This window comes from Exserohilum turcica (assembly GCF_000359705.1).
Source record: "Exserohilum turcica Et28A unplaced genomic scaffold SETTUscaffold_8, whole genome shotgun sequence".
Taxonomy (NCBI): Eukaryota; Fungi; Ascomycota; class Dothideomycetes; order Pleosporales; family Pleosporaceae; genus Exserohilum; species Exserohilum turcicum.
Window position 1 is genome coordinate 1,491,242 of NW_007360299.1, and position 24,781 is coordinate 1,516,022.

Sequence of the window (24,781 nt, forward strand, 5' to 3'; positions counted from 1 at the left end):
CAAAGAAACAAAATCCAGAAACAACAAAAACTTCATTTCTCTGTCGATATCTTGGCATACCATATATTCTCTCTCTTGACAACACCAAAAGCAAAGACAAGATTCTTTCCAAGCTCAAGACCAAACATACTCTCACACCAGCCAAGCCAAGCCTTCCAAGATGAACCAAGAGAAAAAAAAGAAAAGAACAACACATCTCTCTTCCCTTGGCACATCTGCCCTGTGTTGCAGCAACCGCATCTACCCACCCATGCGCACACGGCACGGCGCTGCTCTTGCTTACTTGCTTACCTGCTTACTACATACATACATACTTACTGCACAAGGTTAACCATGCACCCACCTCGCATCTCGAATTTCTCCGTGCCTTGGTAATCCGCCTCATCCTTGACATGCACACACACACACACTCTCTCTCTCTCTCTTTCTCTTTCTCTTTCGTGCGCCTAATGCTGACACTGACACTTGACACTGGCGCCGGCGCTGCTGTTGGCGTTGGCGTGGACATGTCACCAGCACCAGCACCAGCACCAGCGCCAACGCCAACACCAGCGCTAAGCAAGACTAATACCAATGCCAATGCTGATGCTGATGCTAATCCCAATTTCCATCACGATATGATATTGTGACCCCTATCCATTTTAACTTTTTTGATTTTGGTTATTTTTGACGACTCACAACTGACAAACTCATGAAATGACAGTGACATGGACATGGGCATGGAGACCGAGACGGACCACCAACATTATTGAAACCTCACGCACCATCTTAATGTTTAATTCCAAGCCCCCTACAAATCATAACACCAGTACCAGTACCAGTACTAGTACCTGTATCAGCCACGCACACCACACACACAAGAGTACCAAAAACCACCCCTCCATCATCCATCATCCCCAATCCACAACAAACCATTTGTTTCACCAACCCGCTGATCCCAATACCATTTCAGAAACGCCCCCCCCCCTCCCCCTTTCTTTCTTTTCACCCCCCTCTCATCTACCTAAAAAAAATTCCACTGTAAATATCTACCGCACCACGTACCCGAACACATATGTATCTATGTATATATGTATATATGTACTCGCAGATCCCTTTCAAACTCAGAAGCCAAAAAAAATCAAATATATTTCCAACGAGCAGGATACTAGTATACCCAAGCATCAAGGACTATAAATCACCTACTGGGATTTACTCGGATGAAAATCTACATGTTATGAGTGGGCCGTTACATACACACGTGCATGGATAGAATAACCACCACCAAACCAAACCAATCGAATCCAAACCAGACGATGGAACATTAGAAGGAATAATAGAACACCCAAAAAAACATGCATCTATGCATAACCTACAGTAGTCTACTCTAGTCTAGTCTAGTCTAGTCTAGTCCAGGCCGGCAAAAGGGAAAAAACACAAGTTCCAAAAATATCCAGGGAATATGCCCACATGCTCAACGGACAAGCGACAAGGAACAAGGAACATGGAATAACGAACAAGGGACATGGAATATGCATTATGGGCGGGCGGGAAAGTTTTTTTTTTTTTTTTTTTTTCTGTGCGAGGTATAGTGCTAAGGAAATGACGGGAACGGAACTAATTCAGGGGACTAGCTAGGTAGCTAGGTAGTTGGTTAATTAGTACCATGAGAGCGAGACTAAGAATGAGCGACTGACCAAGGGAAGGGACTAAGCAGAGACTAATATCAACGACTAAATCAGCGAATCAATCAGCGAATCAATTAGCCATCAGTCTCACGAGAACAAATATCAATCTAAAGTAGACTGCTTCATCACTCAAGTACTACTGCATTCCTACACTATTCATGACAGCAACAGAAAACATGTATGTCACAGTTTTTACCAAATTATATACATGCTTCAATACCTTTCTTTTTTTATTAACCCAACAGACCCATAACAATAGCTAACTATTTCATCAGCAAACAAAGTCTAATCCATAGTTACTACTTGATAATTACTACTCCATATTACTACCCACATCACACCACTACACCTACTCCTGCAAACCCTCAAATCGACTCGGTATCCTCAACAACTTCATCTTCTTCTCTCCCACTCCCTCTCCCTCTCCATCACCCTCATACCCCTCATACCCCCTCCCATTCATCCCATTCATCCCACCCGGCACCCCCGAAACATCAAACTCCTTGCTCCAGTTTTCTCTAACAAACTCCAACGTGCGTGCAAACACAGCCTCGCGCTCCCTCCGCTCGTGCTGCGGTACAAACGTATCCGGAAACTGTGTCCATCCGTGTCTGCAACCCGGTGCGTGCCAGACCTCGAGTCCGCCATTCTTGGCATCCGACCCTTTGCACATGGCGCCGCCGCCGCCTTGGCTCCCCGCTTGTCCGTTCCAATCCCCCTCTCGCCCGTCGCCGAAACGCACTGGGCCTTTCCACCCACTATTATTCATCTTGTCCACCCAAACGTCGCTCTGCACTGCCAGCGTGTCTTTTTCAGGCAGTACCAGAAAAATCGCTGCATTCTTCTGGATGTTATCCGGATTGTTGAGCCCGGGACTCGCTCGCGGATGTGCCCGCAGTTTTTTCGGTAGGTACGTAGGCCCCATGATTGAAAACAGTCCTGGCCGTCTCGGCTTCTCCATGTGATGGTCGTCTGGCTTGAGCGCCTTGGGCATCGGCTTCATTGGCCGTTCGTGCGGCAGCAATCGCGCATCTAGGGACGGATAGAAAAGCAGCAGTGGTATCATCCGTGGTTGGGCTGAAGGCGGCGGCAGGAGTGAGGGCCAGCACTGAAACGGGTCATCCAATATCGTAGCACGGCGATTTTCTGGCATCACCGGCGACATGGTATCGACGGGCGCAGGCCCTCGTGTGCGCGAGTGAGGGCCAAAGCTGGTCGCCATGCCAAGCTCCGGGCAAGGCGGCACTGACAGGGCCATGTTGAGTGCAATATTGCCTCCTGCCGAGAAGCCTGATATCGCCAGCCGTGTTGGATCGAGCGTGATATCGTTGACGTACTCCATGTGTCGAGGAACAGGCTTCTTTTTTTTCTTCTCCAGCGCATTCGACCGCACCATGGAGTAGTACCGCTGTATCTCTTCGCGCAAGACCTTGCCTGCCTTTGACCCTCCATTCGTGTCCAGAATCGCCGCAAGCACGTCCTCTGCATCGTGTATCGCCGCGGGGAACTGGTTGAAAGGACCTATGCGGTACGATACGCTCAGCACCACCGCGCCAAGCTCACGAGACATCATGGACGCATACGGCGCCTGCTCCAGCGGCGATCCCATAATGAAGCCGCCGCCATGTACTGTAGCACGCAGTCAGTGTACCTCGACTTGCATCTCGTGACGGGGTCTACAAACAGTCTAGGACCACGGGTACGTGCCATTCGCCCGTCTCTTTGCGCTGCTGCTCGTCATCGCCGTCGCTCTCCAAATCCACAGGCGCGGGCGGCACAAACGTGTACACGTAGATGAGGGTGTCCTTGCGGCTGGGCAGCGAGATCAGGAAGGGATGCGGTCCCTTGGGCGACGTGTAGTGGAGGATGGACAGCGGCACGAATCGCGGGAGCTGCACCAGGGCCGTTCGCCACTGGATGTGGAACGGGAGGCGGAAGAAGTATGCAATTGAGTGCCAGTAGCTACCCATTGTGACGCGCGCATACAGGTGAGAGGGCGGCGGTCATGGTGGAGGAGGAAGCTGGCGAGCGGCAGGCGGGCGCAGGCAATGCTGAGTGAGCAGCTGGCGCGCGCTCAATGTGCTAGGCAAGTGCCCAGATGGAAGGCACGGCCACGGCAGCCATGGCTGATGGAGTCGTGTGACGTCAGTGGTTGACGTTGGTGGACCTGCGCTGGCCTGGCCTGCAAACTCGAAAAGTGGATGTGGCGTTGCGAGGCTTGCGGGCCGCCCAAAGCTTGGCTGGGCGAAGCTTTGCCCGGGTGCTTGATCCGTCGAGACTGCATAACCATCTTGGTGTTTTTGAGCATTGTAATAGTTCCAGAAGAGAACGCTATCTCGATACTATCTCCTCATTGTCACGCACTGCCTGCCATCGTCCCAACTCCACATCATGCACAGCTACTTCACATGTACTTGGCATTTGTATACAGACTAGTCGGCTATATCACCATCCCACAAATGTCCTCTCCTCTGCTTCTAACATTCGTAATGAAGCCCTGCCATGCCAAAGAAATCTCGTCATCGCATCGTATCGTGAGGCCACTCATCATGCCTAGCGTCGAGCGAAAAAGCTCAAGGCGCAGGCGGTGACGACGAGCCGTAAATACCAGGCAATAGAGCACTCTCACTCTTTGAGTAGAAAAGTGGCCCGCTACCTTACCGCAGTTACCAGGTAGCAAGCTTGTCCTCGGCATCGGCAGAGAAGCCCTCACCACCGCCAAAGCCAGCACCGCCAGCCGCCTCACCTCCAAAGGTGGCGTTAGCATCAAAACCGCCAGCATCTCCACCTGCCTCTCCACCAAAGCTGCCACCAAGGCCGTCGTCCGACTCTTCATCGGTGCCGTCATGCCAATCGATAGCTGTGGGGTCTTCGGGCATGTGGTGCTGAAGGAAATCAGGCACCTCCTGCTTCGCCTCGATCAGTGTCTTGCAAAGGTCCTTGCCGAGATCATCGTTGCGGTCATTGAAGAAAGAAGTCGCCTTTCCCTGGTTTCCGATACGTGCGGTACGGCCGATGCGATGAACGTACTCGGTAATACCACCGTGGAGAGTCGACGGCAGATCGTAGTTGATGACATGCTTGACGTTGGCGACATCGAGACCACGAGCAGTGACACCAGTGGCCACCAGAATAGGGCAGCGGCCCATTCGGAAGGAGCGGCTAGTAATATATCAGTAGTGCCCGGCCCCAAGGATCCACAAGCACTCACAGAGCATCCTCACGCTCACGCTGAGTACGGTCAGAATGAAGCGAGGTGACGGGCAAACCCTTGTTGTACAGGAAGTCGTCGACCATGTCACACTTGACCTTGGAGTTGGTGAAGACCAGCGATCGCTGGGGTCCCTCGGAGAAGATCAAGTCGAATAGCGCCTGGTTCTTCATATTCTCATCGACCCAAACTATCTGCTGCTTGATGTTGCCATGGGTGCTGCCGACTCGTCCTACCTTGATTCGAACACAGTCTTCATCCATGTACTCCTTGGCCAGTCTACGAGCGGCCTTGGAGAATGTAGCAGACAGCATGACGATGGTATGGTCAGCATCGGCGTTCATGTCTTGATAGTCATCAGTAAATGCCAGAAATAAGGAGCCGACTTATCGTACCAGCACCCGAGAACAGCTTCTCCATGAACTCCTCCCAGCCTGTCGAGAGCAGCTCATCAGCTTCATCGATGACTGTGAACCTGTAGGTTCGGTTAGCATAATTTCACTCCACAACAAGGTATTTGACTCACTTGAGGCGGTGGAATGAGAGTAGCTTGTTGTTCTGCATAAAGTCCATGAGGCGACCCGGAGTCGCAACGAGAATGTCACAGCCCATCTCAAGTTGCTCGCGCTGATTCTTTGTAGGGGCGCCTCCGTAAACGACACAAGGACGCAACATTGTGCGATAGCACAGGCGGCGCGCTTCGTCGAAGATCTGAGAGGCAAGCTCGCGGGTAGGACAGACAACCAGGACCAGCGGTTCGGCGCGAACTCTATCTGTCAGAGGGTTGTAGCGGGCAGGATTGGGTCGCGGAGCAGCCAGCTGACGGGCCTTGCCCATGAGCTTCGACAAGATGGGGACGAGGAATGCGGCCGTCTTGCCAGACCCTGTGTGGTTTCAGCGATGTGCCGAGTGAGAAACCAAGCTGAACTCACCAGTCTGTGCAATGGCGACCACATCGTTACCAGTCAATATGGAAGGGATGCAATACGACTGGATGGGAGTCGGGGCGATGTACTGGCACAACTTGACGTTCTCAAGCATGACTGGATGCAGACCGGCATCTTCGAACTGCATCGATTAGCAAGTCAAGAATGGAAGCAAAGCACAGTGACTTACGTCGCGGACAGGATTGATCTTGGTAGGGCCCTGGAGGGTGACGTTGTACGAGAGAGCATTGATAGCACCACCGGCGCGCTGCAGGTACTCATCATGGAAGAGCATCTTCTCAAGCTCAGGGTTGGGCTCACCAACATCGCCAAAGTCGTCGTCCCACTGATAGATGGCGGCATCAGACAGCCAGGTGGCAGTCTCACGGCCTTCCTCTTGAGCGGGCTTGCCATTGGCGTCACCTTGGTACTCGAAGGGAATCGGATCAGCCCAGCCAGCCTGCTTTGCGCGAGCAAGGTCTTGTGCCTGCTGTTCCTTGCGGTCGACAGCAGTGCCAGAAACGGCATCTGGCGTGCCTGCGTCAGACATGGTTGAAATGGAGATGAAGTAGTAGTTGTGCTAAACGAGGTTGAGGTTGAGAAGGTAAGTGGAGAGCGTAGCGTGTGAGGTGAGCAAACTGCAGACGAGAGTGGCAAAGCTTGGCTGTTTGTGTAGTGAAGAGAGGCAGGAGCAGCGCGCCGTAGCGTGCCTTGGCGCGATTCTTTGAGCTGGCACTCATGGTGACTGCGACAGGTGAGGCGCTAGAAGATTCGGCAGTGGAGGTGAGAGTATATGTGAAGGTGAATAGTATGAATTATGCGTGGAAGACTCGCGTTGTGTAGGCTGGCGTCGGGATCCGAGCGCAATGTGGGAGACGAAGGATGTGCAGTGAGGAGTATGACTTTGGTACTGCGTATGGGAGAAATTCCAAATAGCAATTATCTTTCAACAAGGAAGCATATTCCAACAGAGTAGGTCAATAGTGAAACAGTGAGAGAAATAGCCACTCAGTTTTCCTGAGGACGGCATATGTGAGAACGATGAAGATGATACATGCTACTCATTCAAGATAGCCATTACCAGACTCAATCTCATCAACAATGCTTTACCCATGCGAGGTAAATTTGTAGGAGTACAAAGAACTGTTACGACCCGTACACCCCTATAGAAACCCAACACAAGATGTTGTGAGACACCAGCGTATTAAAGGCACTTATGATAGTGGACATAGTCTCGATAGCAGAAGCATGTCTCTCTCCGCTAGACCAGCGGAATGAAGTAGGCTGAGCGTTGAATTTGACAAAGAAAACCACTGCAGACCAGAGACCAGAGCCACAGCTTGGACGGACGTAGTGGCAATCAGGTCTACGTTAGAGGCAGTGTGCTCAATATACATGGGACTCAGACAACCACTCATCTTTCGCACTAGCTTCTGCAAAAGCGTTGGATCGAAGGACAACTATCACCTTGCAGGACATCGAGACATACCTAAGCTTCGACACTCTCAATCACCAGCAGACCTTTTCAATCATCTTATTGCTTTATATTTCCACAGTTTGGCATTGTACATACTTCTACAAGAATACATCTAGCTGTGCTCTAAATATCGCCTAGCACAGATTCTACCTCGTCTAAATCAATTGCATTTAATACAAAACATAAAGAAAGGAAAGTGGATGTCAAGTACAAAAAAGTGTTGAACAAAACATGCGTGCAGAGTTGAAGTTTCTTGAAAAAGAATCCGCACATCAAGACTGCTCAAGTGCGGTTACTCCACGCGCTTCCTGCACGTGCGATTCTTGAGATACTAGAGTAGGCAGAGATGCTGAATATGGCGACGTGTGATCAAGGTACGTGTTGAAGAATTCCTTGACCTGTTGATTGGCGCCACCAAGGTTTCTTCTTGGGATGCCGACAACCTTGAGACCATTGAGAGAACGCGCTCGGCTGACTACATGTTTTTGTGTTAGCACAAGCAATGACGAGATGATTGAGAAATTGTGCTTTGTTGCAACTTACGAGCGACGTATATCTGACTCGCTTCAAAAGCGTCGCTCAGATCGACAATGACACGATCCAACGTCATTCCCTGTTGAGCTGTTAGAATGAAACCGACATCGGAATTGAGGAATCTTACCTGTGACTTGTGCACAGTGATAGCATAGCCTGCCATAAGTGGAATTTGCGTTCTGGACAGCAGGCTGCACTCCTTCTGGACTTGAGAGTCGCTTTTCTTTTTCTCTTCGTTCCCCAGCTCGCTATAGGAACAGTCGGCGAAAATGGTCTCTCGTTGACCGTTGTCGAATTGAACAATTGGCCACGGCTGGTAATTGTTCACGTGAGCAAAAGCCTTGATTTCGCTCTCCATGTATTTGGCGTGTTCGCCTTTAAGGCCGCCATCTTCACTCTCTGTCCTTTTGGCTTTACGAGGGAGCCTGTTAGGATCAAAGTCCTCGAAACCAACAACAACGCCTTGAGATCCGTTCACGAGACCAGCCTCAGGGTTCAAGTTGGACTGCAACACCACACGCATGCCTTGTTTCAACTGCGAATATGCTTCATAGCGGTGCTCTTTCTGTGAAATTTGGTCAGTGTTGTCCGCCAGGGAAATAAGGGACATCATACCAAGTACCACAGCGTATGGCCGTTGTATTCTTGCTTGGTATATTTTTGCAACGACAAATCATCGCGGTGGTGTTCTTTCCAATCAAAGGTATCCTTGCATTGATACTTGCGAGCTACCGAAGGGAGCTTAGCAATGTTCTCATTATTGACACGGTCCACTTCCCGACGCAATGCAAAGATCTTGATTGCGTCTTTGGTTTCTGAGGGGTGGTGGAGCAGGAGGTTGGCATGATTTTCAACAATCATACCATCTGTCACACGTTAGTACCTAGGAGAGAAGCTGCTACTGGTCTTGAAAAAGCCAGCAATTTGACTATATGAACAATGGAACAAGGCTACAACAAACTTACCTCTGCGGATCTTTTGTAAGATAGCGATGAACTTTCGGTCGGTTTGTCGGTGGATTTCGGTGAGGTTGACATGTTCAAAGTTGCATTCCTAATGTTGTTAGCCCATCCGAGTCATGGTGTTTGCTAGAGAAGGTTGGCATACTGCCCACGCTTTGCTACGGAAAGCCCACTTGTCCGCATCCGGCCACACATCGTAGCGGCATTTGCGATTCTCGCATCTGTGTTGCAATTCGCCGTCGTTCTCTTCATGGATGAGCTCCCAGCCACATCCTATGCAATAGAGAAATGGCTTGACTGGGGAAAGCTGACAAAACTACGCACATCAGCAGCTGCTTGTAGCAGATGACAGCAACCGACTTACATCTCCAGTGACAACAATCTGAACACCTCCAAACGGGCCCCCGCCGCGATTCTTGTTCCCCAAACTTGCTTTCATGATTTCATTCAATCGCTCAAATTGGAGGTTCTCAACCATGCTGATTTCATCAATGACGAGGACATCCGTCTGATCGAATCTCGCCCAGACTTGCTTTCCAGAAGCACTGCGCTTCAGCTGCTCCAGGGGTTTCTTCATACTGTCGGGCGTCCACCCAGCGTAGGCCCATGTTGTCTGTCCCCCGACATTCAATGCTGCAAGGTTTGTTGGCGCTACGATTTTGACTTTCTTGCCTTGTGCTTTCAGCTTTTGAACAAAAGCTTTAAGGATAGTAGACTTTCCGCATCCAGCAGATCCAGTGTAGAAAACGTTTTTCTGGCCGTCAACAATAAGATCAACCACCCGCCTCTGTTCAGCAGTCAATATTGGTTCAGGCTCGGGTACATAGTCGTCTTCTGGCATGTCTTGAAACCGGGCGCTTCCCGCGGTATTTTGCTGCACTGAAATCCACTCTGGTGGGGATGACGGTGGGCCATCTTCTGCAGGCTGGAGACTTGTCTCCCATGATGGTGTCGGCGCAGATGAGTATGGGGGAGGAGGTGATGATGATGGCGTCTGGCGTGACATGCATTCATCCTGTGAACTGGCCTCGTCCAGTTTCTGCTGAAATGCTCTTTCAACAAAGTGTCTATTGGCGTTTATAAAAGCCCAAGCCTCGTTCTCAGTATCGAATTTCTTGTGTCGCGCACTAGGATACCCTGAAACTTGCTTCTGAGTGGAGGGCCAATCTGTGTAGATACCAGGGACTCTCCCGTTAGCTACTGCATAGTATTTGATCTTGCTCAGGCTGGGGGTTGCCCTCTGAACATAGAGCCCCGCATGTCTCAGGTCTCTGGGGAGATTAGGTCGCGCGCGGGGAGCGTATTTTGCTTTTGGTGGATGTCTTGCTTGGGGTCCTGGGCTAAAATCAATCTCCAATGGATTGTGCTGGGTCCCATACCGCATTGCGTTGTGAGATTGTGGATGAGCAGGCGCTGTAGAGAGCGGAATGAAGCTTTCTGGCGCAATGCCTTGTCTCGCTCGCTTTCCATACATATGGTGTTGCTCTTCTTCACACCTTCTCTTCAGCGAACCCTGTTCCATAGTATGGTTCGATTGCGGCGCAGGTACCACCGGGGGTATGTTCTCATCGTGCGCGGGGCTTGGCGATCGCGGGCGATCGGCGTATATAACATAAACGTCTTTTGAAGGAGCGTATTGTAAAGGAGTGTACGGCTTGAATTGCGGCAGCTCATGGGTTGGAGCAGCGCTAGGATTTGGTTCAGACATGGCCAATGCTGCAAGCCAAGGCGTTGTGTAATCTTGGTCTAGATGCGATTGGATATAGGAAATATTGATACCGTTATAGGCAGGTCTTTTGGATATGAAGTAGCGTAGGACTATGAGCGCAGTAGTTCTTGCAGAGGATGGACGGCGTGGCACGACTACGTGGTAAAGCCTCTTAGAGAAGTATGAAAATTGCCGTGCAATGGCGGAGACTGATATGAATGTGAAAGAAAAGGCCAATGAAGGAACGGCAGATTGGGTGGCGCTGGACGGTTGGTGGCGACGCGATAGGGGGAGAGAGGGGCCATACTATGCCGCCATCAATCGCGTGGTTGACGCGACAACACGCGTCACCCGCGTGCCCCCTGCGCCGTTCGCGTTCCAGAGTTGACATGCACCATGGCACGATACTATTAATTCGCTCAATTGATTTGCTCAAACAACTTGCTCTGCGATTACACATGTTTTGGGTCACGCTATAATCATTCCTCAGCGCCGACAGAGGCTTCAGATGCACCTCGACTGTCGCTTTGTGCCCCTTTGTGCTTTTTGCTTGCATTCCCGCCTTTGGTGCGCCTCTTGCCCGGCCATCCCGGCTTCGCTGCGATGGGCTGTAAGAAGCCGTCAATGTGCACGCCTCCAACCATTCTCTCCTCATTGTCAGAGTCATTAGTCCTAGGATCGTACCCGTGGACTCGTATGCAGTGTTCAACCACACGATACGACTTTGCAAAGTCTTTCTCGTGGCCAAAGCAATCTGTGTGCGGGCATTTCATGGTGCCAGGCTGGAACAGTGGGCGTTTCTCGGTTGGATTCCCATTGGCTAACGAAATGCTTGGAGTTGGTATGGTAGACGGAGTGTAGTGTACTGACTCAGGGACGGCTTTCGATGCCAACGACTCGTCCAACGGTATAAATGACATGCTTTCGCCGAAGAGAGCAGCACAACGTTGGGCTGTACGCGCAATGGCCCCGCTATTCCAGCCCTTCACAGCTGCGAGCCCAAGCACCTCGCTCCAGTCCAGCAAGCCTTCTCTCAACTCTTTGTCTTGAACTGTTGAAGCATCGCTATCGCTCCCACTGCTTGAGGATCTGCGACGCTTCCGTAGAGACTGCTCCTTATGGGATGCTTCCCAGTCAGATGCGCCGCCAGAGCTAGCATCACTCTTCGCTGCGTCCACCTCACCATTGTCTCCCGTCCCTTTTCTTATAGCACGACTAGTTTGTACCAAGCTCGTACGTGAGGAAGGCCTACTGGTGGGCCTACGGCTTGTGGACTTTCTTGATTGAGCTCTTGATGAAGACCTCGAAGGAGGCCCGCTTGATTCCGCTCCCGATGTAAACTCGCTCATGGAAGAGCCGGCTGATCCTCCTCGACCAACGTGGTTGGCCCGTGTTCGGTGAATAGCCCATGCAAGTTCGTCTAGCCGACTCATGATGGACTGTATTGAGGGTTGCAGAAGCTGCTTCGCTTTCATATCGTCGGCCAGAATATCCGGCTTGGAGAATGTGCCAAGTTGGGGTTTTCTGCCCCGTTTCTTCCCAGACGTGCGGTCTTGCTCCGCATCACTCTCGTACCCTGTAGTCTCTCTATCTGCGTCACTCTGGTCGTTCATTCTGACATTAGTACGGGACATGGAGCGTGATTGTGATGATTCGGCAGATTTAGATCGCGACCGGCTTCGTGAAGTCTGAGAATCATCTTCGGCGTCAGATTCTGACGAGGACGCGTCCCGTAGGTTCCATCGCTCTTTTGCCATGCGCAGAAAAAGTGCCAAGAGTTCTTCCCTAAGTTCCTCCCCCGCATCTTGTTTGCTACCACTTTCAATAGCCCATTCGTCGGGATGGTTTCCAACTAGCTCACTGTCTGAGCTTTCGTCGCTGCTTGACAACTCTGTAGGAGGTACTGGCCATGCTGTCCACTCTTTTGGCATTGCTAGAGCTGCCTGCACTAAGCCTGCCGCATCTGTGTACTTGAGGTCTTCCCCCGACTTCAGCCAGGTATCCCTGCTCTGCCAGTTCTTCAATCGCGCCATTTCTTCCGTGGGCCGTCGCAGCTGCTGCTTGAGCGCATGCGCATTGTACAGATGTGCCGAAAGGTCTGAGTTTTCCATCTGTTCGAGCGCCTCTGCGATCTGTCGTTCTGCCTCCGTATAGCCCTGCCATGTTTGCGGCTGTCCGTGGAATCGGTTTGGTCGCACAGGCTCATCCTCGTCTTCCTCTTCCGACTCCTCCTCTTCTGACTCTGTGTCGGTGTCTAGATCATCGTCTACATTCAAGGATATCGGAACATTGAGCTTTTGCGCCTCTTGCGTGTTGTGCGGTTCTGGAACCGAGACGACTGATGGTGACGAGCGAGATGAAGAGGATACGGAGGCGTCGGACTCGTATGAAGAGCGTGAGGGCGGCGCACTACCACCAAATAACGACATCTTGGTTGCAGTATAGGTCAAAATCAGCTGGCGGCTGTGCTGGTGTCGACATCTGGGTGCGGCGGTTCAGCGCTCGTGGGGCATCGGAGTCGCGGCCAGTTTTTTTTTGGCGGGGTTCTCGAAACCGACGCGAAGTCACGTTGGCGCCGCCGCGTGACCCCGACAGCCCTATTATGTTTCGATCACTTTCTCCTCCAACATCATTGGACTACTCTTCTACGCACCCGGACATTCGCTTTTTGACACTCAACACCCGTGGCTGGTTAATTTTATTCTGTTCAACAACTCTCCAACTCCATACATTTGAACACGCCCCTATTTACATGAATCCCCAACACCGGTTGACTTGGATCATCACAGACAATATGGCAACTACCTGCGATATTCTACAGAACGACCCAGCGAATACATGATTTTGCATTGTGCTGACTGGTTCGGCCATCGATCCAGCCAACCATGGGTTCTGAACGCCCAAGGATTGCACACCTCATATAATATTGTGTGCTGTCTCCCTTTGACCAGCACCAACGCGTTGCAAACATGTCGCAAATTTCCATGGGGATGGCTTCAGACTTCTGCCCATAAAAGCGCGCTCGAACCAGAGGCATCCGCACTCTTTCGACACCAGTCCGATTCCTCATACTCTCCGACATGCATGGTGCTGAGTTACCGCAAAACCTCCCACAATGCGAGGTGCTCCTTCATTGTGGCAATCTGACCGAACACGGAACTCCGCAAAGTATATCCTCAGCTCTCCAGAACTTGAGTAAGGTAGATGCCAGACTGAAACTTGTCATTGCCGGCAATCATGAAGTTTCACTAGATAGGCAATACTGGCTATCACATGGCGGACCAGAAGACGATGTAAAGCGAGCGCATGCGCTGGTTGCCTCAAATGGTGAAGCTAGCCAGTATGGAACCAATTTTCTCTCTGAAGGCACTCACACTTTCAACTTGCCATGCGGTGCCACCTTCAAAATATATGCCTCACCATATACTCCTGGGAATGGCGCTTCGGCACTCCAATACCCCTCGAGTAAGTATCGATCGGTTCAATCCTCCAAGTGCGACTCCATCGTGGGCAGACAATGCTGGCAACAGTACCTCAATCATTCCAGAAGACGTCGACATTGTCATGACTCATGGACCACCAAAGTATATTTCGGATGAGACCGGTGACGGCGATAGTGCAGGATGTGATCATCTATGAAATGCCATTGCGAGATTAAAGCCCAGGCTATATTGTTTCGGCCATGCCCATCTCGCGCGTGGAAGCTGGAATTATGAGGCGCACATATTGAAGTACGGAGCTCACATGGAACTAGACGATGACCCCGAGCCGATATGTCACATCTTCAAGGATTGTGTCGGGTCGAATCAAGCTCGCTGAAAAGGATATAGATGTCTGTCTCCAGGCGGCGCGGAGCTGTTTCGAGGGAACAGGCAATATACGCTGTGTGTCAATGCTGCGATGGAGGGCGACAAAGGAGTGCTTGAGCACCCACCGTGGCTTGTTGCTCTAGACTTGCCAGTAAGGAGCTAAAAGGAAGACTGGCTGGAGAAAACACTATCAACCTAGCCTAGGGTGCTTCCTCTCATCATCAAACTAGCGCATACAAAGCTGTGGTCCGCACTCCGTGGAAGCCGATCAGGCGTCCCAACCAGCGCAAGCAGCGTCTCGCGTTCGGTGTCCGCAACCCCCGAGGATGGCCTTACTGTCACACTACCTTGCATCGACAACCCAACCTCATTGGCGCATACGCCAATTTAACAATGACAGATACCCATGCGGCTGAGATGGGAAACATTCAAAATGCAGGCAAGGCGCTGCTCCAGGCCCATTCCTCAATCCGCCTTGTCCAGCCCAACGACACATACCGAAGGCAGTTGAACACCAACACCTTTGTCATTTACCCCAGCACCAAAAACTCTCTCAGACCAACATGACTGCCTCCTCCTCACTCGTGCTGTACCGTCCAACCTCACCAAACACAATGGCCATACGCTCCACCTCCAACACATTAATCTCGTCGCGACTCTTCACGCAAGCCACTGGCACCGCCATCGCCACCGAACTCCTGTACCGCATCCTCTTCGACATCATCAACCGCATGCTGTCTTCCCTGCAGCAACTTGCCGCGCGCGGCATGGACGAAGCCTCCACCTGGATGCACCGCAAGCTGCAAGAGCGCCGCGACAGGCTTGACGCCGCAAAAGCGAGTGCCCCCGCCGATGGCCTCAACATCGTGCAGGAGGTCGGCAAGCTCGCGGAAAAACAAGGCTTCGTCACGTGTCCGTTGACGGGGCATGTGATGGAGGCAAGGGGGGAAGCGAGACGGGGTCCCCCCGTTGGACCACCCATGTGGGTGCGAGGTGTGCTGAAAGGCATTGACGAGGGGAGGATATCCGAGAGGGATCTGTGGATCCAGACGCATGGAGATTGAAGAGATGGTCGAGCGTTTGGATGGGATTGCGACAAGTACGGCGCTATATCTGCGCCTTTTTCACGCCTTTTGCGGCAAGGCGCTGCTGGCATGAAGCACATGATGGTCGAAGACGGGACTTAGATTTCCTGATTGCTAAAACCATGGTTGCTCTGCAATGTCAGTGCGAGACTGCGAGCACTTGGATACCCGATGGACTTGCGGTGTACGGAAGACTCCCTTCTTCGAGTCGTAAAAACAGCCGGATCCGACATCACTGCGTCAACGAGCGACCAACCTCGCGGAAATTCCAATCATCGCATTTGGATACAGCTCGCTTCAATCTGAGATACTGGTTGAGTTGGGACACAGACTTGAGATTCCTCATGGACTAGTAACTCTGTTCATGGAATTCCGGACCAGACATTGTAGCGAAAATACATAGGATACTTCCCAGCGTCTTGAAGAAAACCACAAATGTGATAACCGTACCTTTAATCCCAGATTCAATGCATTCATATTCCATTCACTGCAAAAGACCTCGTCTGTACACACCATTCCAGCTCTCTGAAAAACCAATTTCCCACTTCCACACAGCAATGCTTCAAACATGTCTTCTCCTCGCCCACTCACTCAGATACTCTCTGCCTGCCAGCCTCCACGTATCCTCCTCGACATAACTTCCATTATACCCACGACCCGTTGCCTGAATAACGAGATTCAGTCCGTTTGCGCTCTCATTGTAGCGCGGCCAACGCGGCAAGTTCTCGCTATTTGGATCGCCCGTAGCAATAAAGTTGATCCACTGCGCACTCACATCATTGCTAAGCGCCTTGTATTCCGGCCAGGGGCCATAGAAGCGTGGGTTGTTAAATACGAACGCCACTTCTGTGAAGTGCGCAACGCCCTTGTATGCGCTTGCATTGCCGCCCACGTCGGCCGTGTTGTCGTTCTGCCAGGGCAGCGTGTTGAAGCGGTAGATGTAGGTTGGCGAGTACCTGGCGTAAGCGCGGGCGTCTGCAAGCCGCGGGGCGTGGTAAAAGACATCGCCCATTACGGCGGCTATGCGCTTGAACTGGAGGCCGTGTTCGGCGAAGAGCTCGACGCCTGTGTTGAGCGGGATGCCGACGGTGGGGTCGTTGGGGTAGAGCTCCATGATGTGCTTGACGACGGCGTCTGGATACCCGAAGCCGGTGCTGTTGGCGAGGAAGGCGTACAGATCTGCGTCGGTGTTGATAACGCCGTCGTCGGGCGCATTGTCGGTTCCCTCGTCTGAGTTTGTGCCGTACAAATGCGGGATGTGGGCGAAGCGACCTGAGGCAAGCAGTTCGGTAGGATACGCCGGCATGATGTCTCCGTCGACAGTGGGGTACCAGCCTGGGCCTTGACTTGGTCCTGCAAGCAGTGGGAACAAGTCATTGTACGGCACTGTGCGCAAACAAGCCAAGGTGTCGACTTGATCCGAGCAGTTTGCCTTGTTAACAATGTCGTCGTAGATGGGCTGGTACCAGTCTGTACCGTTGTACCAGGCTGTTGCTGCAGAGCCAGACTCCTGAATACTGCGGTGGAAGAGGCCATCTGTTCGGCCTCCGTAAGACATGAGTAGCTGTCCGATTGCGAAACTTCCAGCCGACTCGCCCCAGATGGTAACTTTTTCCTTGTCTCCACCAAATGCCCCAATGTTCTCTGAGATCCATTCAAGCGCCTTTCGCATGTCTCGCAGCGCCAGGTTGGTCTGCCCAGTGCCTTGGATCTCTCGCGAGTAGAGCATACCCCATGCACCCTTGCGGTAGTTGATACTGGCTGCAATGATGGGCTGGCCAATTTCCACGCTTCTTTGAACAATGTATGTCAAGTTGTAGTTTGCTAGAGCGCTGGTGCCGACTTGGTAACTTCCTCCGTGGATCCACAACGCAACCGGCAGCTTGACGTATTCGTCCGAAGAGAGACCTGCTGGGCGTATAACATTGATGCTCAGGCAGTCTTCACTCATGCTGAAACTTGTATCTGATGGGTCTGGACAAGTGTCTCCATAAGATTTGGCAGGGCGTGTGCCGTTCCATGTCGAGTTCAAAGACTGTGGTATGCGGAATCGGTTATCGCCTCCGGTATCCTGCGCATATGGGATACCCAAGAAGATTTCTTGTTTGAACGAGGGAAGATGTAGCCCTTCGTATGTTCCGTTGAGCACAGAGACGGTAGGCCCGACTGCATTTGCGGTCGTTCCGAGTAGACATGCTGCTAGCGTCCCCACCTTCCAAGCTCTTGCAATGAATGCCATGACGGCACTCTAACCGCAGTGGTGTATATTGGTGAGAACACCGGATAGAGTCGGTGTAAGAGAGTGAACTTTTGGGTTCCTCGATAAAAGTAAGCGGAACACTAGCGAATGCGTGCTATAAGAAGCAATCAAAGGGCCCTTGCATCTTGATGCGAGGCCTCCCACTTCTGCAGTGGACATGCGTTGCACGAGCGATCGGCAAATATTTACGCTCGGTTATTAGAGCCAATTTGGAAGGTAGACACGGGCCTTGCATGGCTAGCGGTGTCTGCTCTAATCCTTGCCATATCTCTGCCGTGACATTCTTGACATGAAGTTCGGCTGGCCGACCTCAATCTCCAGCCATGCCTCAGAATAATTTCGACAAAAAGCTCTGTCTTTTTGCTGGATGATCTGCCAGCTGTACTGTTACCGGCCTCGATGGAGGAGGAACCATATCTCCTGGCAGCTCAACTGGCATTTGGGAAATACTGTGATATGGTGCTTTGCTTGGAAGAGAGGCATTCCGGACCGTGTTCTGCAAAGGTTGCTGGGTTAGAATCTGACCAGCACCAGGCGCTGGTGGATTTGACCCATGGAAAGCCATCTTTGATGGAGGTGTACCAGCGATATGCACTATTTGTGGCTGAAGATGAACTTGTCCTTGGGGTTTTTGCGCATGCGCGTGCGTATATTGTGGCACCGGTGGTTGGAATGAAGGTAGGATGTTGACTTGTTGCTGCGCACGCTGAGCATCCCAGAGGGCAAAAACTTCATTCATAAGGCTAGTCCATTGTGGAGGACCACCTTGGAAGTTGTACTTGACTGACCCATCATGAAATGCGACAAAAAAGTGATCTTTGTGGTATGGCGAGATAGCAAGATACTGCATACGTCAGCGCTGCATCCACGTAATCAGCAGAGCATATCTTGATACTTACGGTGATAGCTCCTGGTGCAGCTTCCATGAGAATCTTGTTCAAAGTCTCGTAATGACCATAAAAGTTCCATGTCAGGCGTCGATCGGGATACATGGCGAACCATGCATTTTGCACACCAAGACTGACACAGACAGGCGTATCATGTGACGTTCGCAACTTGTTTTCGAATTCCGGATGTATGCCAGCCCAAATAGATCCTCGCCCCGGAGCACAAGCAAAGTAGCTGAGATTCTGGCCAAAAGTGACAAAGCACGAGCGGGCCGCATTCGGGAACGACTTTGTCCATTGCGCGAGACCAGGGTAGTTGATGTCGAAGTACGTCTGAGCATAAACTAGTTTTGATCAGCGTAACACAAAAAGAGATACTTGGCTGAATTTGGCGGGTCCTTCGGTATGCATCCGATTGCTGCGGGGCTGGGGCCAAAATACTCACATTGCTTATCCTCTCCGTCCAACGTCTTGCATCCCACATACCATACTGGATCTGGTGTGTTGATATGGGGCGCGAGAGCAAGACAGTACGGACTAGCAATTCTCCAGGCAGGGCTCATGGAGCTGTTGAATAGTTGACGAAGGGTAGGCGGTATCTCATGGCTATGCGCTGTCAGCCCCCAAGGCTACATGATTTGGCATCGTACGAGGCTCACAATTTCCATGTTTGAGGACAGTCGAAGAAGAAGCTATTGCGCGGACCGAAGACGAACGAGATGGTCGACATTTGGTCGGATTGAATGCAACACCGGCTGAGGTGGAGGAGAAAAGAAGAAAGTTGCAACTTTCAGCGCGTCACGAGGCGCCCACCCAAGAAAGTGTGGCTGTGATGTGTCGTGGGTGTCTCCCGTCCGCACAATCAACTGACCACCTTTGATCCAAAGCGCCACAGCGCGCTGTCCAGGTCACTTGGCAGAATACTGTCGTCTGATTTGATATCTTTTGTTTGAAAACATGTCTTTCTATGGCCGTTCTCAGTCCAGTCTGTTCAAGAAGATCGATAAGACAGTGAGAAGGGCGGTCTCACAGAATGCAGCAGTAGTAGCCAAAAATGGCATGCTTCGGCAACAGTTCAAAGCATCATTACTGATGCACGATTTGTACTGCAGGCTCCTTTGCTTTCACCACAGGTATCTCTTCTTCATACACTTCCTCCACATGCGCATTTGGAAAGGCCTTACGCAGCGCTTCACCTATGTAGCGAATGCCCCAGTCTTCCGCTTGCCTATGCCCAACACAAGCTACCGACATACCCAGCGCTTTTGCAGCTTCAAGCCCACTAACCCGGGGCTGTCCAGTCAAATAAAGCAGATGTCTGGCGTCTTCATCTGGTGCTATCCAGCCATGCTCTTGTGCCATTTGAAGCACACGATGTACCTCACCCTCATTGAACGCATTCATGATCGCCACGAAGCGTATTTGGTCCGATGAACCTGCATGTGCAAGCTCAGAGACGCCAAACTCTTCTTGTATTCGACCCAGGAGCACCTGTAGATACACGTCGACCTGGCCAATGATTCCAATCTTCCTCTCTGAGTCGCCTTTGTAACCTTGTACGCAGAGGCAGTTTGCCGTGTCTACGCGCAACCGTTCTGCCAGCGCCGTGTTCCACCCCACAGTGAGCACTTCATCAAAGGAAGTGTGACTTGAGAGAACAAGCGTCCCTTTGCGCACGCTGCGCCGATCGAGGGTGAAGGGCCGATGTAAGAAGCATAGTGTTCGCGGCGGTTGCGGGTACATGTGCCGGTAAGGCGCCGTGGAGTCCGCCGTAGTCTCATCAAATGGACAGCCGATCAGAGCGTAAACCCCTGGGGTCGGCATGACGCTGAGTACAATCTGCTCGACCACAGCAGTCTCGGGGTCGTAGCGAGGGTTTCGAGGGACGTGGTAGAGTCGCTGTACGTCGTTTTCCTTGAGCGGCAATAGCGTTTCGACGAAGCGCGCCACCGCCGCATGCGTAGTTTTCTTCGGTTTCGCCATGGAAAATAGCAAGCTAAGCAGTCTGCTCATTAGTGGTGATAAATAAGGCTCAGTCGCAAGCTTCGCGACTTTCGGCGTCAACTACGTCATGATCGCATCGAAGCCGTCGAATGCTGAACTAGAACTGCTAGGCCGACGCTTGGCCTGTTGCTCCATGAGTCGCTAGGAGTGGGCCTAGAGCCCGAGTATGTATGCCTTGAATGCATCGCGAGCCGTGTGTTGAAGGGAGAGGAAATCCGAAAGGCTGGCATCGTCATCATAAGCCTAGTCCTCTTTGGGATTAGCGGCAGGGTCGCCTTTTCCAATACACGGCTTGAAGTACACCAGCGTGGATGTAGCCTTGAGGGCATATCGTTCTCTTAATCTGCAGTCTTGAGCAGTCTCCCTATGCAAAAGGCTAGGCACCTCGGCTACTCATGACTGTAGTCATTAATGTGACTAAGTGCACGATTGCTTCCCGCGGCTTCTCTATCTTTCGGTCCAGAATCCGACTGTCATCCAGTCATACATTATTTATACAGTCTCGACGCCCTTTGTCTCTCCAATCACGCAACACTGTTAAAATGGGCGTGACTGCAGCTCCTGCTCCCGCCATTGTCGGCGCTTTGCAATGCCAAAAAAACTCTTACCTCCAAACACTCGAGACAGAAGTGGTGTCGTGCGAAGAATTTGTTCCACCAAAGGAATCGCAGCAAAACGGCAAGTCCAAAACAAAAAAGTCAACAGACCCAACCAAAGCACTTGAGAATGGCGATGCGGCAACGAGCAAGACCTGGTTGATTGAGCTTGCGGACTCGGTCCTCTTCCCTGAAGGCGGCGGACAACACACCGACCATGGCGTCCTCACGGCCCTGGGAGGCGAGAGCAAAGAAGAGATACCAATAAGGAGTATTCAACGCCACGGCCTCCGCTGCATACACTTCTCACCTAAGCCTCTCACGCCTGGTATACCTGTGCGCCAGACTGTTGACTTTGCCCGGCGTTGGGATCTTATGCAGCAGCACACCGGTCAGCACCTCCTCTCCGCCGTCATGGATGGCATGGATCTTCCCACCCTAGGATGGAGCATGGGTCAGCCTGGAGATATGAACTACGTGGAGCTGCCGCGGAAACCAACGGATGAAGAGATACAGACAATACAAAGGGACTGCAACAAGAGGATCAGGGAAAGCATACCAATCACGGTGGAGACACCCGAGGGCAAGGCAAGTGATAGTCTCCCTGAAGACTACGATAGGGAGAAGGGCGTTGTGAGGTTTATCAAGATTGGCGACATGGACTACAACGCTTGCTGCGGAACCCATCTCCAGAACTCTGCACACATCAATGTCATTCTTCTGCACCATACACAGTCAGTGCGAGGCACAAACTGTCGGCTTTTCTTCACAGCGGGCGATCGCGCAATCACAATGGCAACAGAGTCGATTACAGGCCTTCGCTCCATCGCTGTCTCACTGTCTTCGGGCTCCGCACCAGCCGATGTCGCAGCCGGCGTACAAAGAATGGCGGATCAAGTCTCTGAAGCGCGAAAGAAAGAAAAGAAGCTCCTCGCAGAAATCGCGTCCTTTGAAGGCGAACGCATCAAGAACTACCTGCAAAGCCATGCAACCGCATTCTTGCACCGTGCAACCGACGGATTAGACTTTATCAACCTCGTCCTCTTTGAAATCAAAGACACAGTCAAGGAGCGCGATGCCGTCGTAGTACTGTGCTCAGGAGAAGTAAAATCCTCTGGCTCACTCGTTTTATTCGGAAAACTAGAGCTAGTAGAAACGATGGCAGCAAAAGTCAAGGAGACAGTGAGCACAGCAAAAGGCGGAGGAAAGGGGGAAAAGTGGCAGGGAAAAGTCACAGAGTGGCAGAAAGGTGAGGTTGAAGCACTGAAGAGTGCAGTCATTACGCAGTAAATTCTATACAAGCAAGAGGATGGAGTACAGGAAAAAACAGTCTATGCCCCCCCAAAAAAAACAGAAAGTATATATGGGAAATGAGAAATGTATGCAGTATCAAGCCGACTCCCTCCTCCCAGCTCACCTGACCCCGGGTAAAAGGAAGATGTATGTACAAAGAAAAACGAGCGAGGTATAGTTGTATACAGCCGAAGGGTAAAAAAAGGGGGGGGGGCTATTCACAGACCTTACCCAGCAACAGAAAGTACAAATGCCGTCCTCGTCTCCAGGGCCACGAACGACATCACTACGATTTAAACACTGTAAACCTTTACAGAATTGACAAGCCAGTACGTCTACCACACCGTCAGTCAGTCCGATCTCCTTCTCCAACGCATTTGTATAACTTACATCAGCAAAGTTCTGCGGCTGAGCCGCCACATACGCAGCACAACTAGGATTGACCTTTGAGCAAGAAGACGCGCCCCAAACAGACGGGCTACCAGCCCAGTCGCCGCAAAATGTCGTGTCGAAAACGATGCTGAGATCGCGGAAGTTGGCCGCAAAGTCGCAGCCGCCGTTGCCAAAGTTGGCGAGCGGAGTGCCCCACGCCGTGGGATTCGGGGTGCCGCGCGTGATGTCGGCGGGGATGTCGCGCGTGGCAAAGTACCAGATCTTGATGCCGGTCGTGGTCCAGAGGGTGGCGTAGACGCCGCCGCCATAGGCGTTGAAGGGCGTGCCGAACGTGGTGCCGTTGGGAGCGGCGACGCCGCAGCCGGTAGAGCCTCCGTTGGCACCGCAGTCGCCAGTGAGACGAGTCCCCGTTTCGCCTCCGGGTCCAACGCCTGGGTTGCAGCCCGGCGCTGTGTGCAGCGTCATCTGGTTGTTGGCGACGAGGTTCACGCCCTCGTAGATGTCGATTTCGCCTTGGTTGGGCCAATTGGGGCCGACCATCCAGCTTGAGGACTTGTTAGCGTGTCGCCAGTATCATACGGCTTTCCACATACAAGGCAGGCCACGAGCCACATGCGGTGCCGGGGACGTGAGCAAAGTCGGCAATGATGAGGGCGTTGTTGTATGCGTTCTTGCTTTGGACTCGCACGCTCTTTCGTCCCGTACCGGTGGCAGAAAGTATAGATTTCGAGTCTACACCCATGTACACTTGGTTATTCTGTACCTTGTACAGCCCCAGCGACTGAGCGTCCTGCTGATTAACGTAGTTGACGAAGCCATCTGTATCTCGTGTTAAAGGGCTGTCGCTAGCCAGTTGAAGCACCATGTACGTACGTGTGGGATCGGCAATGTTCTCAAAGTTGAACTTGGTAAGCCAGTTGGCTGCGTTGTAGTTGTCAATCAGCGTGTATGCTGCCGCAGCTGCAGCGTCAGTGGCGACGACATTGGACTTGCCGTGTGTCCAGGAACCAGGGCCAGCAGGCGATGCGGTAGCACCGTTCCAAAGGATGGGCAGGGAAAAGATGAGGGACTTGTAGGACATGGCGATGATGATAATGGCAAATGTGTACAATGAAACCTATGCGGAAGTTACACCGAAGTGAAGAGACCTCAAAAACCGCGTCTATACCCATATACTTATAGTTGCACAAAAGCCATCCCCCCATGCACCTCCCTCCCCTCCTCCTCCCTCATTTCCGCCCGCGAGATCTAGAAACGCATCCAGGTCTGGTGCCCAAGGCCGAATCACGACGACCAACCTGAGGAAGACTAGGCGTGACCCTACCACTGACAAACCCATCACAACATGATTGGTCACACAAAAAAAGGGGGGCCTCTAGCATAGACAAGTGCCGTGTAATGCTAAGATTTACAGTACGCATAAAGTACAAACTTTTTCTTTACCATTACAGTAAAGTAACAGTGTCTGGACATGATGTAATATTGGCTAAGGCAGAAGAGTGCTTACGGTATTGTTTGGATTGCTGGGATTTACTTACACTAGCTAGCAATATATAGCTACATCTAGTATTACATGTTGAGTACGTTGGAAACAACAAAGGCTGACAATAATGCAGCTATGTACTCCTAACTGCACTGTAGGAAATGCCACTGCATCAGCTCTTTAAAGCCACGCAGGACTAAGTTTTTTTTGTTTTTTTCATGTGTATGAAATGTAAGCCGTCTCTTTCATTATAACAAGATGTATCAAACCCCAAGTGTACAAGCGGGAATCGTTGGCCGGTACAGTCCTGCTATCATTACGTCCCATCACACGCGCTGCTCACAGTCCGCGGCGGCGGGGGGGACTTGGCCCAGTCAAGCAGCTCGAAATGGGCGGCACACGCAGTTTCCAAACGTGGACATGGCGCATGATGAGGATGCCGAGAAACACACACAGCCTCGTGGTTTTAACGGTAGTAGCGGTTGG

The 24,781-nt window shown here is 51.7% G+C and overlaps 9 protein-coding genes across 9 annotated transcripts; 3 read left to right on the plus strand and 6 right to left on the minus strand.

Moving 5' to 3' along the window:
* Positions 1 to 1,997: 1,997 nt before the first annotated feature.
* Positions 1,998 to 6,354, minus strand: SETTUDRAFT_174305 (uncharacterized protein; the record flags this gene model as incomplete). The annotated part of the gene is made up of 8 exons (XM_008032852.1): positions 1,998 to 3,296; positions 3,352 to 3,629; positions 4,338 to 4,829; positions 4,879 to 5,224; positions 5,274 to 5,353; positions 5,405 to 5,762; positions 5,811 to 5,946; positions 5,995 to 6,354. 8 exons carry the CDS (start codon positions 6,352 to 6,354, stop codon positions 2,017 to 2,019), a joined length of 3,330 nt encoding a protein of 1,109 aa, XP_008031043.1. The 3' UTR covers positions 1,998 to 2,016.
* A 4,604-nt stretch (positions 6,355 to 10,958) lies between these two features.
* Positions 10,959 to 12,914, minus strand: SETTUDRAFT_143325 (uncharacterized protein; the record flags this gene model as incomplete). Its single annotated transcript, XM_008032853.1, has 1 exon — positions 10,959 to 12,914. The coding sequence occupies one exon, from the start codon at positions 12,912 to 12,914 to the stop codon at positions 10,965 to 10,967; it is 1,950 nt and encodes a 649-aa protein (XP_008031044.1). The 3' UTR covers positions 10,959 to 10,964.
* Positions 12,915 to 13,323: 409 nt separating this feature from the next.
* SETTUDRAFT_157538 (uncharacterized protein) lies at positions 13,324 to 14,457 on the plus strand (the record flags this gene model as incomplete). The annotated part of the gene is made up of 5 exons (XM_008032854.1): positions 13,324 to 13,413; positions 13,503 to 13,954; positions 13,980 to 14,069; positions 14,139 to 14,285; positions 14,316 to 14,457. The coding sequence occupies 5 exons, from the start codon at positions 13,324 to 13,326 to the stop codon at positions 14,455 to 14,457; spliced, it is 921 nt and encodes a 306-aa protein (XP_008031045.1).
* A 400-nt stretch (positions 14,458 to 14,857) lies between these two features.
* SETTUDRAFT_35464 (uncharacterized protein) lies at positions 14,858 to 15,358 on the plus strand (the record flags this gene model as incomplete). Its single annotated transcript, XM_008032503.1, has 1 exon — positions 14,858 to 15,358. One exon carries the CDS (start codon positions 14,858 to 14,860, stop codon positions 15,356 to 15,358), a length of 501 nt encoding a protein of 166 aa, XP_008030694.1.
* Positions 15,359 to 15,941: 583 nt separating this feature from the next.
* On the minus strand, positions 15,942 to 17,618 carry SETTUDRAFT_99416 (uncharacterized protein; the record flags this gene model as incomplete). The annotated part of the gene is made up of 1 exon (XM_008032855.1): positions 15,942 to 17,618. One exon carries the CDS (start codon positions 17,616 to 17,618, stop codon positions 15,942 to 15,944), a length of 1,677 nt encoding a protein of 558 aa, XP_008031046.1.
* A 349-nt stretch (positions 17,619 to 17,967) lies between these two features.
* SETTUDRAFT_35466 (uncharacterized protein) lies at positions 17,968 to 19,089 on the minus strand (the record flags this gene model as incomplete). The annotated part of the gene is made up of 3 exons (XM_008032504.1): positions 17,968 to 18,483; positions 18,539 to 18,870; positions 18,972 to 19,089. The coding sequence occupies 3 exons, from the start codon at positions 19,087 to 19,089 to the stop codon at positions 17,968 to 17,970; spliced, it is 966 nt and encodes a 321-aa protein (XP_008030695.1).
* Positions 19,090 to 19,558: 469 nt separating this feature from the next.
* Positions 19,559 to 20,564, minus strand: SETTUDRAFT_166030 (uncharacterized protein). The gene has a single exon (XM_008032856.1). It carries the CDS (start codon positions 20,507 to 20,509, stop codon positions 19,613 to 19,615), a length of 897 nt encoding a protein of 298 aa, XP_008031047.1. The 5' UTR covers positions 20,510 to 20,564; the 3' UTR covers positions 19,559 to 19,612.
* A 508-nt stretch (positions 20,565 to 21,072) lies between these two features.
* Positions 21,073 to 22,457, plus strand: SETTUDRAFT_44505 (uncharacterized protein; the record flags this gene model as incomplete). Its single annotated transcript, XM_008032541.1, has 1 exon — positions 21,073 to 22,457. The coding sequence occupies one exon, from the start codon at positions 21,073 to 21,075 to the stop codon at positions 22,414 to 22,416; it is 1,344 nt and encodes a 447-aa protein (XP_008030732.1). The 3' UTR covers positions 22,417 to 22,457.
* A 178-nt stretch (positions 22,458 to 22,635) lies between these two features.
* SETTUDRAFT_181799 (glycoside hydrolase family 16 protein) lies at positions 22,636 to 23,893 on the minus strand (the record flags this gene model as incomplete). Its single annotated transcript, XM_008032857.1, has 4 exons — positions 22,636 to 22,754; positions 22,810 to 23,356; positions 23,406 to 23,631; positions 23,686 to 23,893. The coding sequence occupies 4 exons, from the start codon at positions 23,891 to 23,893 to the stop codon at positions 22,713 to 22,715; spliced, it is 1,023 nt and encodes a 340-aa protein (XP_008031048.1). The 3' UTR covers positions 22,636 to 22,712.
* Between the last annotated feature and the right edge of the window lie 888 nt (positions 23,894 to 24,781).